Source organism: Eretmochelys imbricata, chromosome 1, assembly GCF_965152235.1.
Source record: "Eretmochelys imbricata isolate rEreImb1 chromosome 1, rEreImb1.hap1, whole genome shotgun sequence".
In the NCBI taxonomy this organism is placed as follows: Eukaryota; Metazoa; Chordata; order Testudines; family Cheloniidae; genus Eretmochelys; species Eretmochelys imbricata.
The window spans coordinates 281,091,762-281,108,748 of NC_135572.1; the positions used below are offsets into that span (position 1 = coordinate 281,091,762).

Consider the following 16,987-nt stretch of genomic DNA (forward strand, 5'->3'; position numbering starts at 1 on the left):
CACAAAACAAGAAGAAAAATGACATTACTTTACATTGTCTTTAGTACTGATTTTCCCCCAGGGAGATCTGAATAAAGCGTAAATAGACAATTATAGTGACTCTTACAATTATTATAATGGTTAAGTGAAAATTAAATATCAAAATGGAAAAGTGTAGACTGCTGCACTTCAGCTGCCAAGGTGCCTGGCTACCTAGCCAAACAAATATTAGCATATATGTTATTTTACAAACACTTAAGGATTACAATCCTAAATACCCACAGCTTGCCACAACCTTAAAACTACTGCACTGACAATCCCAGGATTTCAAGATGAAAAAAATCCTATATTCCTGGTCCCCAAATCTGCAATCCCACAATGAGAGTAATGAATTTCAGATAGTTGAATTGGGGATCCAGAAATTGTGAGGCTGAAGAATTGTTTAGGGGTCGCTTACCTTAACCCAGATGGTGTTCATGTATGCTATGTCCATTAAGAGTCTGTTCTGAAAAACGAGTTCTGCAGGGGTCAAAAGAACAAGATTGAAATCTGATAACATGTTATAAGGTAATCATTATGGTTAACCTACCCAGCTTTAATGAGGAGTATCATGCTGTTCACTCACAAATAGATGACAGTTAGTATCACATTTCATTTTTCCTACACAGTGGAGGTCTGGGTCAAAGAAAACACAGCTGATTTTAGTTTTTTCTTATAGTTTCATAATGTAAATGCATTCATAGGTTCATAGAGTTTAAGGACAGAAGGGGCCATGACATCATCTAGTCTGCCCTGCAGTATATCACAGTCCTTTAAATTTCACCCAGTTACAACTGTATTGAACCCAGTAACTTGTTTTTGACTAAATATATCTTTCTAAAAGGCAGAAGGGATGGAGTGGTGAGAAGTGACAAGGACAGGAGGGCAACAGTGCAAGGGGAGAGGCCCTAGGACGACCAGGTCCTCACTACCCCCTGTCTAAATCTAGAATCCTTTCCCTCCCCCCCAGTGCACAAAATCAATGTTGTTATAGAGTTGTAAAGCTGGTGTGGAAGCAAAGTTTGGCCAGTTGTCTCCAAAGGGCAAGGTTTGAATTTACACCCATAGAAAATTTGGCCCACAAAAATTCTAAGTGGGAAAGATCTGCCCTTCTCCTTGTGGGCGGGATTGGTCTTTACACATATTGTCAACTGCTTCTCTTGGGCTGCTTTTGAAATGACTTCCTGACAGAGCTAAGTAGCCCCAATTTTCATAGCTCTATCTGGGTACTTATATAGCTCCCGTCACCACAGTGCTCAGGGAAGCTGCACGAACATTAATGAATGTATCCTTGCAATACTTTTCAGATGGGAAACAAAAGTTACACAGGGAGTTTGTGGAATAGATAGAGTTCTCCTGAGTTCCAGGCCAGTGCCTGAACCACAAGATGCGGAAGGCACACAAAATAAATACAGTACAGCAGAACATGTTTTTCCTGACCTTGTCAGCTCAGAATCACCTGGGAGCATGTGGATGACTCCACTGCAACATGGTAGTTCATGGTTTTTCCTCCTTTAGTAGCTCTATCTAGGTACTGACAAGGTCCCCATCATCACAGACTCATACATTCCAAGGCCAGAAGAGACCATTGTGATAACACAGGCCATAGAACTTCCCCGAAATAATTCCTAGAGCATCTCTTTTTGAAAAACCTCTAATCTTGATCTAAAAATGGTCAGTGATGGAGAATCCACCATGATGCGTGGCAAACTGTTCTTACCGTTGAAATACTTTCTCTGTTAAAAAATGTACGCCTTATTTCCATTCCGAACTTGTCTAGCTTCAGCTTTCAGCCAGTGGATCATATTATACCTTCTCTGCTAGATTAATGAGCCCATTATTAAATATTTGTTCCCATGTAGATACTTATAGATTGTATTCGAGTCACCCCTTACCCTTCTCTTCATTATGTTTAACAGACTGGGCAACTTGGGTTTATCACTGTAAGGCAGGTAACACCATACTATCCCAGTGCCTCCCAGGTATTTTGAAACAACCCTGCCAGGTAAGAGAAACATCTTGATTAATTTAGAAGGGAGGAGGTGTTATATGTTTTGTGTAAGAGATCTATGTTGTTTACACTGAAATCTTGGAGAGTGGTGTCTTCACCACACTTTTGTTTTTTAATCCCAACCTCTTGTTCTAAAAACTAAATTATGCCCTCTGATATACTGATGGAGCTTTCATTGGTTTCAATGGGAGCAACATCTGAGTAAATCTCCCCTGAAACATTTCCTGCACAGTCACACACACATTCTCTCTCTCTCTCTCTCTCTCTCTCTCTCTCTCTCTCTCCCCTTGGGTATGTCTACATTTTAAGCTGAGGGTGTAGCCATGACAGCATGAGTGGCGAGATGAGCTAGCTACCCCGAGTACATGTCTAGGGTCTCAGATGGGCTAGCCCATCCCTCTACTCATGGTGCCACAGCTACACACTATTTTTAGTGTACTAGGTTGATCAGAGCTAGTATGGGTATGTCTCCTCAAACTGGGACTTACATCCCCAACTCAAAGTGTAGACATACCCTTAAAAACTGAAATCCTGCCGACATGGAAGTTAATGGCAAAACTCCTGTCAACTTCAGTGGGGCCAGAATTTCTCCCTAAGTGTTTCAAAAAGAACAAAACTACTATAGTAAGAGCTAATCTAACACTCAAAGGTCATTCAGGTCATCTTAATTACTCCCTTTCTTCTGTCCTAAGTCTGAAATGCAGTAATTTTCCTGCCTTCCACTCTTCCAACTTCCCGGCTTGCAACATGCAATTCTAGGTTGTTTGTTCCTCTCACCATGTCACTCTGGTCAATCTTAGCTCATTCACCTGTCTGCTGTGCATCTGGTACAATACTGTAGCTGAAGCTCACAAACTCGCCATTTTCAGAAGTGACAGCTAAGGATCTTATAGCCTTTGTTTCTCTCCTTCTCTGGCTTCCGGAACTCCACATACAAGAATTGTTTTTTCCTGTGTAGAAATACAGTAACACCACAATCCAAAAGTTTGTCCTTTCTAATTATTTTTTCTTTGCAGTTCTCTATAAGGTCTTAGTGCTAGATTTCTCTGTACCAAATCCCCAGGGTTTTTAATTCTTTTTTTAATTTTTTACAAGTGTGCAGTTCATGGGTTTTAAGGTTACATGTTATGCTATGACCTTAAGGAAGAAGCACTGGCAACTATTTCTCAAGATGCAGGTATATTATTTTCCCCTTCTTTTGCCTGACCCCTTGGCTGAAATGGAACTCTTCTTAGCACCACTGAGGCAAGGGAGGAAAGAGGGCAACTATGACTATAAGCGATCTTTGCACTCCCTCACTCTTCAGGGCTGCCTGGGGCTGCTTCAGCCGACAGCATGATTTAAAGGAGCCTTAGGGTTGCTCTAATTTATACTAACTTGTAACAGCTTCTCAGCACCAATAAGCCACATGGCGACTGCCAGAGTGTAGTAAAGACCCTGTTTATCGTTGCCCCCAAACCCTGTGTGCAAAAGTCGATGTAAAAGGCTCCCACTCTGATCTGTCAGCACCCTGCACTGACTGTCAGCACCTTGCACTGCACCAAGCACAGCACAACAGTACACACCCACTGCAGGAACATAGGGGCTGGAACAATTTGGATAGTGGGGGTGCTGAAAGCCACTGAACCAAACTATAAACCCTGAACAGGATGGAAAGCATGTTGGATCATATTAAAGAAGTTCTGTACTAAAATCACAAATAAGTTTGATTCCCCATAGTTTAAATTCCAGGGTATTACTATTTAAGAGGTCTCTTGGTTTTTGGTACTATTTCTCTCCCTCTCTGTGTGAAACTTGCAAGCTGCTAATTGTGTTAGTACATTCTAAGACAGAGTCTGCTCTCAGAGCAATTCTTTGTAACAACAACTACTCACACAGAGAGAGACTCAAAGCAATGCTCTGTAACAATAGAAACAGCACCCAGACACTCCCTGCCCTTTTGTTGTATTCATCTCGCTTTGTTAACAATTGTGATTAAAATAGAGATAGAAGATGTATGTGGATGGATGCTTGGTGTGGCTAACAACTGAATGATAAGGGAGGTGCCAGCCTAAGAATCCAGTGTCCATCGGCTGAAGAAGGTGTCAAGTGGAAATAACCAGAGGACCCCCGGAGGGCAGACTGGAATCCACCCAACAGCCTCAAGAATGGGAGAACCAAAGAACAAGATAACATCTGGCAGCACAGAGCCATCAGGAATGTGCCATCTGCTGATTGATTCAGCAACAGCATGGTGAAGCAATTCCCATAGACTGGCATAGGAAGAAATTCCTATAAAAATGGACTCTAGAAAGTGAGAACTTTGGGGGTCTGATTCTGCAAACCAACTTCCAGGAGCATCAGATGTGCATCTGACAAGGCCTTGCTCCCTCCTCATATCCAGACCACCTGGCCAGTGGCTTGGCATGAGCAACTCTAAGGCTGGTAACTATGATAACAACCTTGCAGAACCTGTGTGTGTGTGTATGAATGAATGTGTGAATTTGAATGGAATGTTATAGCTATAACTAACTGCTTACTATGATTCTTTCTGTATTCACAATAAATGTGGTATTTTGCCCCCTTTAATAAGATCCTGCTGGTTTTTATTTTATCGGTATAACAAGCACATCAGGCCAGCACCTAGGTCTGGGAATTAAACCCAACCCCCACTCCCCTTGCCCCATATGCTTGAGTCTCTCTCTTACTTGGCCTGCGCCAGCACCGTGGTGGGGCTTCGGGCGGGCCACAGCTCAGGGGAGGGCAGGACGCAGCCGCAGCCCCCAGCTTTGCTTCCTGAGGTGCTGCTTCCAGAGGCTTGGCACACGCTCCCCAGGGGGCAGCCTGCGAGCCGGCCCAGCTCTCCCCAGGGCACGGACCGGCAGGGTCGGCTGCCCCCAAGGGGAGGTCGGATTTCCCGCCCGTGGTGGGAGCGGGCAAGCCCGGCTTGTTAAACTTCGCTCCCTGTTGGCGCTGCCTCTGCTCCCCATTCCCGGAGGCTGTGGGAGGAGAGGGAGGGGAAAGGCGTGTCTCGCCCCGGCTCAGCGGCTGCCGCGGCTCTTACTGCGCCTGCTGCCGGAGACACGGCGGCGCTATAAAAGAGCTGGCCCCGCGCCGGCTCCGGCCTCAGTCAGCGGCTGGCCTCACGCCGTGGAGACAGCGAGCAGCGCGGCTTGCGAGCCAAGGGGACGGGGAGAGAGTGGGCGCTCGCTCTGGGCAACCCCAATGCGTGGACTATCCGCCGCTGCACTATGCTGGAGCCACAGTGCCGCTGAACGGAGACTGCACGCGGCCGGCTGGGCTGGATTGCAGCGCTGTCTTTCCTTATGAAGAAGACACAAGTGAGTACATAGACCCCGCGCACGTCAGGAGGCAGGGAGCGTCCGAGGTGCTGGGGGGGGGGGGGATGCCGAGCTGAAGGAGGCGCACCGCTCAGTGGGAACTTTTCTAAAAATCATCATCATAATCATGTTGCATGCTGGGGACGAATCTGTTCACTGGCCAGATGCACGCAAAGAAAAGCGTTCAAGATGCAGGGGCTAGAGGTGGTTTGGGAGCCAGCTTGCCTTACCTGCCTGTGTAAATGGCTTTAGGTTAGACCAGCTGCTGTCCGGTAAGATCTGCTTCAGGCTCTGGAGTATTAAAGGGCGTAGTTTATTAAAGTCTGGGTAATTGGAGAGACTCCTAGCTTCTGACACATGGATTTGGGTGGAATAGAAATGTAAACCCCTTTTCCACCACCTAAGCCTCAGCAGGTTGGCTGCTTCAGTTTCAGCTGTCACTAACGCGAGACAGCGCTAGCATAGGAGGCGGGAGGTTCTGGACGCCTTGCAAGGGCAGATCGGTTCCAATGATTAATAATAACATTGCTATTTTACTGGGGTCGGGGGTTTGAAGAATTCCTTCCTACTAGCATTGTCCCATATACCAAGCAATTTGTGGAAAAGGTCCAAGATAGGTCTGAAGTAAAGATCTAATCATAACAGTTCTCAGAAGTCAGCTGGGAAAATGACCTCAATAAATAAGTTACATATGGTCACTAGCTTCATTCAAGTAGCTTGTACTATATAGCATGTCAGATACATTTTAGATGGCTATTTGGCATTCTTCCCCTTGCCCTTTCCCACCCCAGTAATAAAGAATTGCTCTGTACATTTGGTGGATTATGTGCCATTATTTCTCCAAATTCTATGTGAGATTACAATTACTGTACTGTTTACATTTTAAAAGGGGATGAGGGAAGGCACGGTTGGTCAGAAGGCAGCAGGAAAATAATCTAATTTAAAAATCACCAGAAACTGTTTGTTAAAGGCAAGAGTTTAGGGCCTGATCCTGCAAGGTGCTGAGTACCCTCAACTCCCACTGACATCAGAGAGAGCCAAGGGTACCTCAGAAGATCCTGCTGTTGGAGAGGGGGAAGGAATAGTGGAACTCATGCCCTACTCTCACTGCTCTCTTTGGCGAGCAGCTGCTACCCTTCTGGTGACTGCTGGTTCCCCCTTCTCCTTTTCTGGAGTCTCCCCACCCACTTTGCTACTCTCTTCTCTCTCGGTGACTGCTGCATACACGTGGTCCCTTTCCCTGATAGATCATTTAGAGTCTTGGTGTACATCTAGGACTAATGGGCTACAGTTAAAATAAAAATTAAAAAATTCTCGTTGAAAAAAATCAGGAAAAATTTCCTACCTGTGATCTACTAAGCGGCTAATAGTCTCCCAAGAGAAGTGGTGGAACAGGAAGCCCCCATCACTTGGAATGTTTAAAACTGGCCCGGAGATGGCTGTAGAAAATATATTGTGTAGGGAACTTCCCTGCAGTAGCTCTAGGTGTCAGCACTAATTAATCTTTTCCATCTTTAATTTCAGTGAAATCTAACCACATGTTTATACTAAAATGATCAACTTTGTAAATTGTCATGTCCAACATTCACTTGAGCTGAATGGCGGTGGCTGACACCTCCAAACTATTGTTTCAAAGCTTGTGAGCAAACAATGCAGCAGTGAACATATTATTCACTAGTGTTGCTTTGCTATAATCTTTGTTTATACTTTTGTTTAAAATGGGTTGGATGCCAGAAGAGAGCCAGCATGTTGTGCTAACCCATACCAGCTTACTTTTAAACTTGTTTATGCGGAAGAGAATGAAATTGTTCAGGAAGTAGTTAAGAATTATGCTAACGTAACTTACAGTCCTAGTGAAAGGAAATGTTCAACTTTTTTAAATATCAAAACATTTTTCCAAATTCACAAATACAGAGCAAAGCAGGCATAATGGATCCCACCCATTCAGCTAGGAAAAGAAGGAAGGCATAGCATATGGCTTAGCTGCGGGGTTTTCAAATTGTGGTTTAATTTTGTGGAACTGCTTCTGTCACTGCTGTGCAGCAACTTGTCAGCCTTCAAGCAGTTGTGCTCCCCCTCCCCCTAACAAGCCACCAAACCACACAATAATTTGCATCCTGCAGAGCTTTTGTGTGTTCTTTTCTGAATTCAACCTGTTATCTAAGGTGATAGGTTAGCAAACAGACAGGAGGACAAAAGCAAACCAATAATCATCCTGAAGAGATCAAAGCAGAGGGAACTGTAAGCTGAAAGATTTGTTCACTACAAATATCCATTTCTACATACAGAGAAAGAAAACTAATAACAGATACAAAAATGGGATGTTTAACCAAATAGTGGAATTGCATAGAAGTGAGTTAGTGTTGCCTTGTTACTCCTTTTTTACATAAACATCCCTTAAGATTGCTGCAGAGAAAAGGAGGGGGATTGGAAGGCTGGGAAGGAAGTTGTTCGCTAGATCTGTGTTAAGAAAGGTCAAGCTGGGCAGGATCAAACTGCCTTGAAAAACTACTTTAATAGGAAAAAAAAATCTCGGTTTCTTACGTTTAAGATAATGTTATACAAGATAAGGTGTTTAACCATTTCAGATAAGGGGCTAGTTGAGGGATACGACTACAAGTAAAGTGCTGATGGACAGTGGAAAAAAATGTGCTGTTAAAAACTAAACTTGGTACAATAGAACATGATCAAGTTTATCATTTTATTTGCAGCAGTCATATAGTCTGTGACCTGACAAAATTAGAGATATTGCAAAGAATTGGTTCATCAATAATTTAAATGCTGAAACTACTTCTTCAAAAACTCTGCATTTTGGTTAAAAAAAAATCCTTTTTAAACGCACCAACAGCTCCTGGCTATATCAAAAAATGACGATAGTAATTCTCTTTTTAACATATGATTTAACATTTAGGGTCCAATCCTGCAAATTTTTACTGTGTGAATAGTCCTATTGAAGTAATCTAATTGAAGGATTACTCTCATGAGAGGATTTGCAGGATTATGCCCTTAGTAATTAAACATTAATACTGGAAGTGAGTCTATATTCTATTGCATACTAATATTAAAACAAACAAAATATCACTTATAGCAAGACAACCTTTTAAATGTGAGGAAATATGATGAGTAATGATGCTATAATACAGTTTACTAGAATATTTAGTAAATCTCTTGACTTTCTTATTCTTTGTTTAATTAAAGGATAATCTAAATTGGTTCAAATTCATTTAAGAAACAGTACAGAAAGGGATCATCACACAGAGCTAACTAGAAAAACTGGAGCTAATGATAGTGGCACCATTATTGAAATGGCTAAATGTTTCAGAATTTTGACCTGCAGCATCAGGCTAGACACAACCTCTTGGAGACCTTAGTAGTGGAAAAGAGCTTAAGGCAAAATGAAGCTTTTCACTGTTGAATGGGTGCATTCATTGCCAGTGGTTACATGACCTTCTGGGCTCCGTTCAAGGGACAGTCCTAGCTTTACTACATTCTTTGCCACTGGAGAGGAAGCCTGTGTATTAGTATGAAGTACAATCAAACTATATAAGAAGGAAGCTGGCAGAAAGCAGAGAAGCAAATTATATATTTCTATCTTGCATAATAGCATGCTATAAAGCAAAAACAAAAAAAAGGAAAATATGGATCCAGTGCGAAACAATGCATTGTGAGAGCATTCAGAGGCATTCCCAACAAACAAAGGCTGAACTTCTGCTAAGTCTCTCCTGCCCTGCACAGTTGTTCAAGAGGAGAAAGAGAGCTATACACTGCAGGCCATTTGAGGTCCACACAAGTAAAGTATGGATCTCCACAAGTTCTGCTTGGGAGACAGAACAAGAATGTCTAGGAGCTAGGAGGATGCCATACCATAACCAGTCCTCAAAGAACTGAGCTGATAGACCAGATAGGGTTCCCTCCCCATCCAGTTTTGATTCTTTCTCTAGAAGACCAGTTTATCTAGTTTGTTGTGAACAATGCACTATGAACACTCTGAAGGAAGGCTGATGAAGAAACATCTGTGGGATGGTCTAAAAGACTGCTGTCTTTTTGGGTGTGCTTTTGGATATTAATATGATGATTTGCTCTGCCTGCTTGCATTTCATGTCCATGGGTTTGTGTGCCTGTAATCTGTGATCCAGCATAGGGGGCAATTTCTTGTATAATATGAAATATGTCCTAATAATCTACTTCTGACACGTAAGTCTGACTTTATTACTGAAATTCATGTTGTCCTCTTGTTCAACAAATTAAAATTTAGATGCTAGCTAAAGTTACCGCTGTCCTATCAGTTTGATGTTATGTGGCTTAATGGTACACTGGCTCATGTAATCACTGTATGGTGTGAAAGTTCAGTGTTGGCAAAATGTTCACTTTGGCTTAGAGAGGGCAATGCTAAGTATGTAGCATGTAAACATAGCACCCATTTATTTAAAGCAAAGCATGAAAAATATCCCTCTATGCAATTCCATTTGAGTGGTGTGGGAGCTGACAGATGAAAATGGAAGAGTTTATTCTATATTTGGTCTTTGGTATGCCAAACACCGGATTAGTTAACCTTCCAAATACACTGCAAACCGATCTGTTTTTCCTGGGATTTGGGATGAGGGAGATGGAAGAATATAACATGAATGGAGAGAGGAAGGTTCACTTTTTTGACTTTTATTTGCTGGTAATTATCTGAGCTGCGGCAGTGTATTTAATTGTATTCATGAATTTTTATTTTGTGAGTTTTTAATATATGAACACACATTTAATTAGTAAATAAATTCTTGTATACAGCATATATTGATTGTGGTGGGAGGTTTTAATTATTATTACCAGACATAAGTGTAAATATTATCAGATGTTTATCTGTTTAAGAATGCACATGGAAAACATAATACACTTAGGAGCTGCCAGGAAAAAATAAAATTCTGAGTCAAGTGTTTTAATCAAAAATATTTGACCCAGAATTTTATTCTTCCTGGCACCTCCTAAGTGTTTCCTCACAGTTTCTGGACATGCAAGAACTATAAGATTTGGCTCCTTCTCTCTGACCCCATCTACTTTTCAGAAACTACTTGAGTCTCCTGACATAATTAAAGCAAAGTTCATACTTGGAAATGCATACAGGGGGGAGAGGGGGAGGGATAGCTCAGTGGTTTGAGCATTGGCCTGTTAAACTCAGGGTTGCGAGTTCAATCCTTGAGGGGGCCATTTAGGGATCTGGGCCAAAAATTGGGGATTGGTCCTGCTTTGAGCAGGGGGTTGGACTAGATGACCTCCTGAGGTCCCTTCTAACTCTGATATTCTATGATTCTATGACTAAACTGTGTTGCCAGATCATTCTATCTGCTGAAGTCAATACTCTGTAGCATAGATCAGGAACATGGTTTTTGTTCTATTGACAGTGCAAGACTGACCATATTTTAACCCTGTTAATGAGCAGTCATCACTGTAGTATCTGAGCATTTTACAATCTTTTACTGTATGGATCCTCACAAGGTCCTGTGAGGGATGGAAATACTATTATTATATTACACATGGGAAACTGAGTCACAGAGAGACTAAGGCCCAGAATTGTAAAGGCATTGCAAGGCCTAAGTGACTTAGAGTGTAATCCCATTTTCAGTAGTGACTTAGGCACTTAGGCTCTTAAGTCTCATTGAAAGTCAATTACTTATCTCTAAAATGGGAGCCTAAGTGAATCACACAGGGTATGCAGTGGAGCAGGGAATTAAACCCTTATCTCCTGGATTACAGGCTAGCGCCCCAAACATTGAACCATCTTTCCCCACTATTGAGGAAACTCCTGTAGTTTCTTCAGTATGAAAAAGACCTCTTACTTATTAAGTTAATGTTGCATACACCGGAATAGTTAAAATGTTGTATTTTTTAACTTGATTCAAATTAAGGGCCTGATTTCGCCACCCTTACTCACATCTAGTAGTACTTCACTCCAAGAGTAGTCTCATTGATTTTTAGTAAGATATTGCACATCGTGAGTAAGGGTAGCAGAATCTGTCTCTAATAATTTAGATATGTTAGACCTATGACTTTTTTTTTTAATTTGAGAGTTTTCTGTTACAGTTTAATTGAACAGTAATTTAAATGTGTTGCCTAAAGAACATACTGTTTCTTCCAAATATAATTTTAATTGTTTTTAAATTATGTGACCTAACATAGTAACTTCCCCAGATATATATTTAATTGAAATGTATATAACTGGTGTTAATGATGGATATCTCTAAAGGTTTGGAAACTTGTAATAGATGCTTATCTAATTATCTGATTAGTTTGTGGATTTTTCTAGCTCCCTTTATTTTACAATCTCACCTCTTGTCTCCAACATTCCTTACTTGTTATATTGCTCTCTTATTAGGAGAATGGACCCAGATCAAAACCCAGTGTCCTCTCCAGAAATTATTCTTCCAATTGTGGGCTTATAGATCTCGCTGTTTGTGAAAGTTTGAAGGTCTCTACAACTTATATCCTTATAAAAATTAGGGCTGTCAAGTGATTAAAAAAATTAACTGTGATTAATTGCGCAATTTAAAAAATTAATCTCGAAATTAAAAAAATTAATCACGATTAATCACGCCATTAAACGCACTGTTAAACAATAATAGAATACCATTTATTTAAATATTTTTGAATGTTTTCTACATTTTCAATATATTGATTTCAATTATAACACGAAATACAAAGTGTACAATGCTCACTTTATGTTTATTTTTTATTACAAATATTTGCACCGTAAAAAACAAAAGAAATAGTATTTTTCAATTCACCTAATACAAGTACTATAGTGCAATCACTTTATCACGGAAGTTGAACTTATAAATGTAGAATTAAGTACAAAAAAATAACGACATTCAAAAATAAAACAATATAAAACTTTAGACCAGTGGTGGGCAACCTGTGGCCCATGGGTCTCATGCGTTTCATCAGGGTAATCCACTGGCTAGCCACGGGACAGTTTCTTTACATTGACCGTCTACAGTGACCACGATTCGCCATTCCTGGCCAATTGAAGCTGCGGGCGGCCATGTCTGCGGACGGTCAATGTAAACAAACTGCCTCGTGGCCCTCCAGGAGATTACCCTGACAGGCCGTGTGTGGCCAGTGGGCCGCAGATTGCCCACCACTGCTTTAGAGGCTACAAGTCTACTCAGTCCTATTTCTTATTCAGCCAGTTGCTCAGACAAACAAGTTTGTTTACATTTGCAGGAGATAATGCTGCCCACTTCTTGTTTACAATGTCACCTGAAAGTGAGAATGGGTGTTCACATGGCACGGTTGTAGCCGGCGTCGCAAGATATTTACGTGCAAGTTGCGCTAAAGATTCATATGTCCCTTCATGCTTCAACCACCATTCCAGAGGACATGCGTCCATGCCAATTACAGGTTCTGCTCGATAACGATCTAAAGCAGAGTGGACGAACGCATGTTCATTTTCATCATCAGAGTCAGATGCCACCAGCAGAAGGTTGATTTTCTTTTTTGGTGGTTCAGGTTCTGTAGTTTCCACATCAGAGTGTTGCTCTTTTAAGACTTCTGAAAGCATGCTCCAAACCTCATCCCTATGATATTTTGGAAGGCACTTCAGATTCTTAAATCTTGGGTCGAGTGCTGTAGCTATCTTTAGAAAATCTCACATTGGTGCCTTCTTTGTGTTTTGTCAAATCTGCAGTGAAAGTGCTCTTAAAATGAACATATGCTGAGTCCTTATCTGAGACTACTATAACATGAAATATGTGGCAGAATGCGGGTAAAATAGAGCCAGAGCCATACAATTCTCCCTCAAGGAGTTCAGTCACAAATTTAATTAACACTTTTTTTTTTTTTAACGAGCATCATCAGCATGGAAGCATGTCCTCTGGAATGGTGTCTGAAACATGAAGGGGCATATGAATGTTGAGCATATCTGGCACATACATACCTTGCAATGCCAGTTACAAAAGTCCCATTCGAATGCCTGTTCTCACTTTCTGGTGACATTGTAAATAAAAAGTGGGCAGCATTATCTCCCGTAAATGTAAACAAACTTGTTTGTCTTAGCGTTTGGCTGAACGAGAAGCAGGACTGAGTGGACTTGTGGACTCTAAAGTTTTGCATTGTTTTGTTTTTGAGTGCAGTTATGTAACAAAAAATCTACATTTGTAAGTTGCACTTTCAGGATAAAGAGATTGCACTACAGTACTTGTATGAGGTGAACTGAAAAGTACTGTTTCTCTTGTTTATCATTTTTACAGTGCAAATGTTTGTAATAAAAATAATATAAAGTGAGCACTGTACACTTTATATTCTGTGTTGTAATTGAAATCAATATATTTGAAAATGTAGAAAAACGTCCGAATATTTAATACATTTCAATTGTTATTCTGTTGTTTAACAGTGTGATTAAAACTGAAAATAATTTTTTTGAGTTAATCATATGAGTTAACTGTGATTAATTGACAGCCCTAATAAAAATTTCAAAGGGTGTTAGATCACTGCCTTCACGTGAACCATTTTTTGAGATATGAAGAAAGGATCTCCATACCCTTGAATTTTACAATCCTGTGGCTCAGTGAAGAGCCTTTTAAAGTATATGAGATAAGCCTGTCTGACAGAGATTTTCCTGCAAAGGGTCATCCCTAAAGAGACTCTCACATGGAGAAACACAAGAAAGCAGGATGCTGGGCCATTATTTATTGCCTGCCTTTACATTACTGTTCAGTAGTAATATCTTTCACTTCTGAAGATGTCATTGTCAAAGAACTGATACCGATTTTATTTTTGGCATATATTTCAGGTAATCTTTCTTGCTTCTCCACTTACGATTTTTCCAACTATTCTGAATTAAGGAGTGTTTGCTGCATTGGAAAGAAGCGTTGCAACGCTTCTCAGCAGCATTTTGGCGGCGGGGTGTCCTGCGGGCGCACAAAAATGCTCCTGCAGGCACCATGGCACCCATGGGTACCGCATTGGGGACACCTGCATTACGAACTCTACACAAATTGTGTCAAAAACCACTTTGTGACAGTAGTTAAGTACAAATAGGAGGGAATTACACTAGTGTAAAACAGGAATAATGCACTGGTGCATCAGGCCCAGTGTTTCAAACTGTAGGTGCCATGAGTATGGAGATTTCCGTGTGTGTGTGTGTATGTTTGTGACTTGTGCAGAGCTCATTTTTATGTTTAAAATAGGACTAAGATGTCATGATAACTAACACTGACTTTTATGGCCTAACTTTAATGGACTGTGGTAACATTGATGGGTCAGGTTTGGTCTATTTAAATTAATAATGTGCTGCATATCTTCAAAGTAATTCAACAGGTGGAGAGAGGTGCTTGGAAACTTACAGGAGCTAAAATTGAAACATGTGAATGGTTTATTTTTTCTATGCCTTAAATTCCATTCCCTAGTCACTAATTATAAATTAAAGGATGGTTTGTGTCATGCATTCAGTTATGCCATTATTTAATGCAAGTTTATTCACCAGTCCTTTTTAAACAGTTACAGATCTGGATGTCCACTCCCATTTGAACTGAAGTGCAAGCGGACAGATTTTATTTTTTTTTTTAAATTCAAGTTTGAGTCATGTGGGATTATAAACAATAGGCAACCAATTTAATTTAGAAAACTTGTATAATGCTACTTGGCACTCTCCTCTGGGTAATATTTAAGCTTCCAATACGTAATACTGGACAGAATTCCTAGGTTTGGACAATTTTAGAAAGACAAATAGTATCCCTAACCTTCAGAATTGCTTCCTATTTCAAATGATTAAATTTGAGTCATATATAGCAGTCCTTTCTCCAGCACAAAAACTGCCAGCACAAATTAGACCCAAATCTAATTGAGTCATAAAAATAGTGTTTTCTTGTACATGCATGCTTGGCTCTTTTATGGTCAAGGATATGTGGGCCAAAGCCTGTCTATGCTTTTAAACGGAGCATATTTATATTTGGTTTGGTCCTGTCCTAATCACAATAAAATAACATGCCCCAGGTTTGACTTCTAGCCATTAAAGCTCAGAGGTTTTCAACCTGGCTATACCATGATTAGTCCCAAACATTGTTGACTGGCTGTTTCCAAATTGATATAATGCTGGACACTGAAACTCCAATCTTGATTCAATTAGCCCATGAAACTCTTGCAGTTGTCTTCAATGAGAGCAGGACTGGGCCCTCCAATCATAGTTAATCTTGTATTTAGCAACTGCTAGCAATTCTCTTCTTTTCCCAGCATATCTTGTCTATTACTAGCTCCTTTTGCTTTTTTCTTTTATAATATCACTAAAATTCCTTCATTCTCTATCCCCATGGTGTAAGCCTTTGTCTCAGATTGATCATCTCTCATTCAATTGCTAGAACATTCTTCTTCCTGGCATCTCCCTATCCCTTTATACAAAAAAGCCATTACAAAAATTATTTTCCTCTCTTGCTGTTCCTACACTATCACCCCCAGCTTTCTTGAATCCTTTCTCTGGCTTCTACCACATCCAGTACAAGTTTCTCATCTTCACTTGCATCTCTGCACCTCTTCTGGCAAATACTCTTTATTATTCTCTTCATTCCTCTCACTTTTAGCTTTATGCCTTTATTTGTGCTGCCTACTATACTTACAGTAGTCTGCCAATGACTTTCTCTCCTTCAAATTCCTCCTTTCAATCCCAATTCCATGAATTGCTCCTATACTGATTTCTTTATCAATGAACTCTCAATATGTACATCAACAGAATTGTTGTCTTTCCTGTGTAAAATTAAGCTCTTCAGGGCAGGAATGATTCCTATGTTTTGTAGAACACTGCACATTACAGAACCATGTGCGTAATAAATAATGTATTATTTAGTGCACTTATATTGTGCTCATTACATAGTATCTGGATGCTATTTCAGTAGCTGACTTATTTCTTATCTTTATTTTTTACATAATACCGCATACTACATTCCAAAGAGTCAATCATTTGCTAACGAAACACAAAAGTCTTCTAAGAGTATTGTATCATCCTGCTGTATGTTATACAGTGAAGCTCAGAGATTCTACAAACGATGGATTCATTTTTTTTTCACACTATGGTTGAATCTACTAGAGTTAATTGCTTATTTTCCCAAGGCTAACTTTTCCTCACCATATTCTTTAAAATCTCTTCTCACAAACTAGCTCTAGTGATGTCTTGGAAACTTACCAGTAGTAACCAGACTGCAGCCTATACTTCTGAACATTTCTGACTATGCACAGGACACATAAGTGAGTAAAAGACAGACACTGGAATGGATTTTAAGTGACAGGCTGCAACTTTATTATCATTAGGTAGGAGCGATATACCCACCCCATCACACATATCAGGCATTTAACTGAGTCCAATTTGGGATTACAGGGCTCCGAATTTATAACTGATAACTCAGAGTAAAACCCTCAGCCTACCCCCAGGATTCAGCTCAATTCAAAGTCCTCTCCTCCTCTCCCCCCCCCCCCCCCCCCCCCTTCAAAGTAGGTAGAGAGAACCAATGGGGGAGCTCAATCTGCAAAGACTTCAGGCCTTTCCTGTAGGCTCCCAGACCGTCAGGAAAAATCCTGCGTCTTATTTACCTCTGGGAGCTGGCCTTTTTAGCCTTTATCCACATTGGACACTGGCTGCAAGTAATGACAAACTATACATTCCTATGTT

At 40.6% G+C, this 16,987-nt stretch overlaps 1 protein-coding gene across 2 annotated transcripts in view; it reads left to right on the top strand.

The window, feature by feature from the left end:
- The first annotated feature begins 5,203 nt into the window (after nucleotides 1-5,203).
- Nucleotides 5,204-16,987, top strand: part of KITLG (KIT ligand) — an 88,304-nt gene continuing 76,520 nt past the window's right edge. For both annotated transcript variants that reach the window (XM_077832518.1, XM_077832513.1), the window contains exon 1: nucleotides 5,204-5,349. In XM_077832518.1, coding sequence (XP_077688644.1) covers nucleotides 5,335-5,349 — 15 coding nt within the window. In that variant the 5' untranslated portion in view covers nucleotides 5,204-5,334. The remainder of the gene's footprint in view (nucleotides 5,350-16,987) is intronic.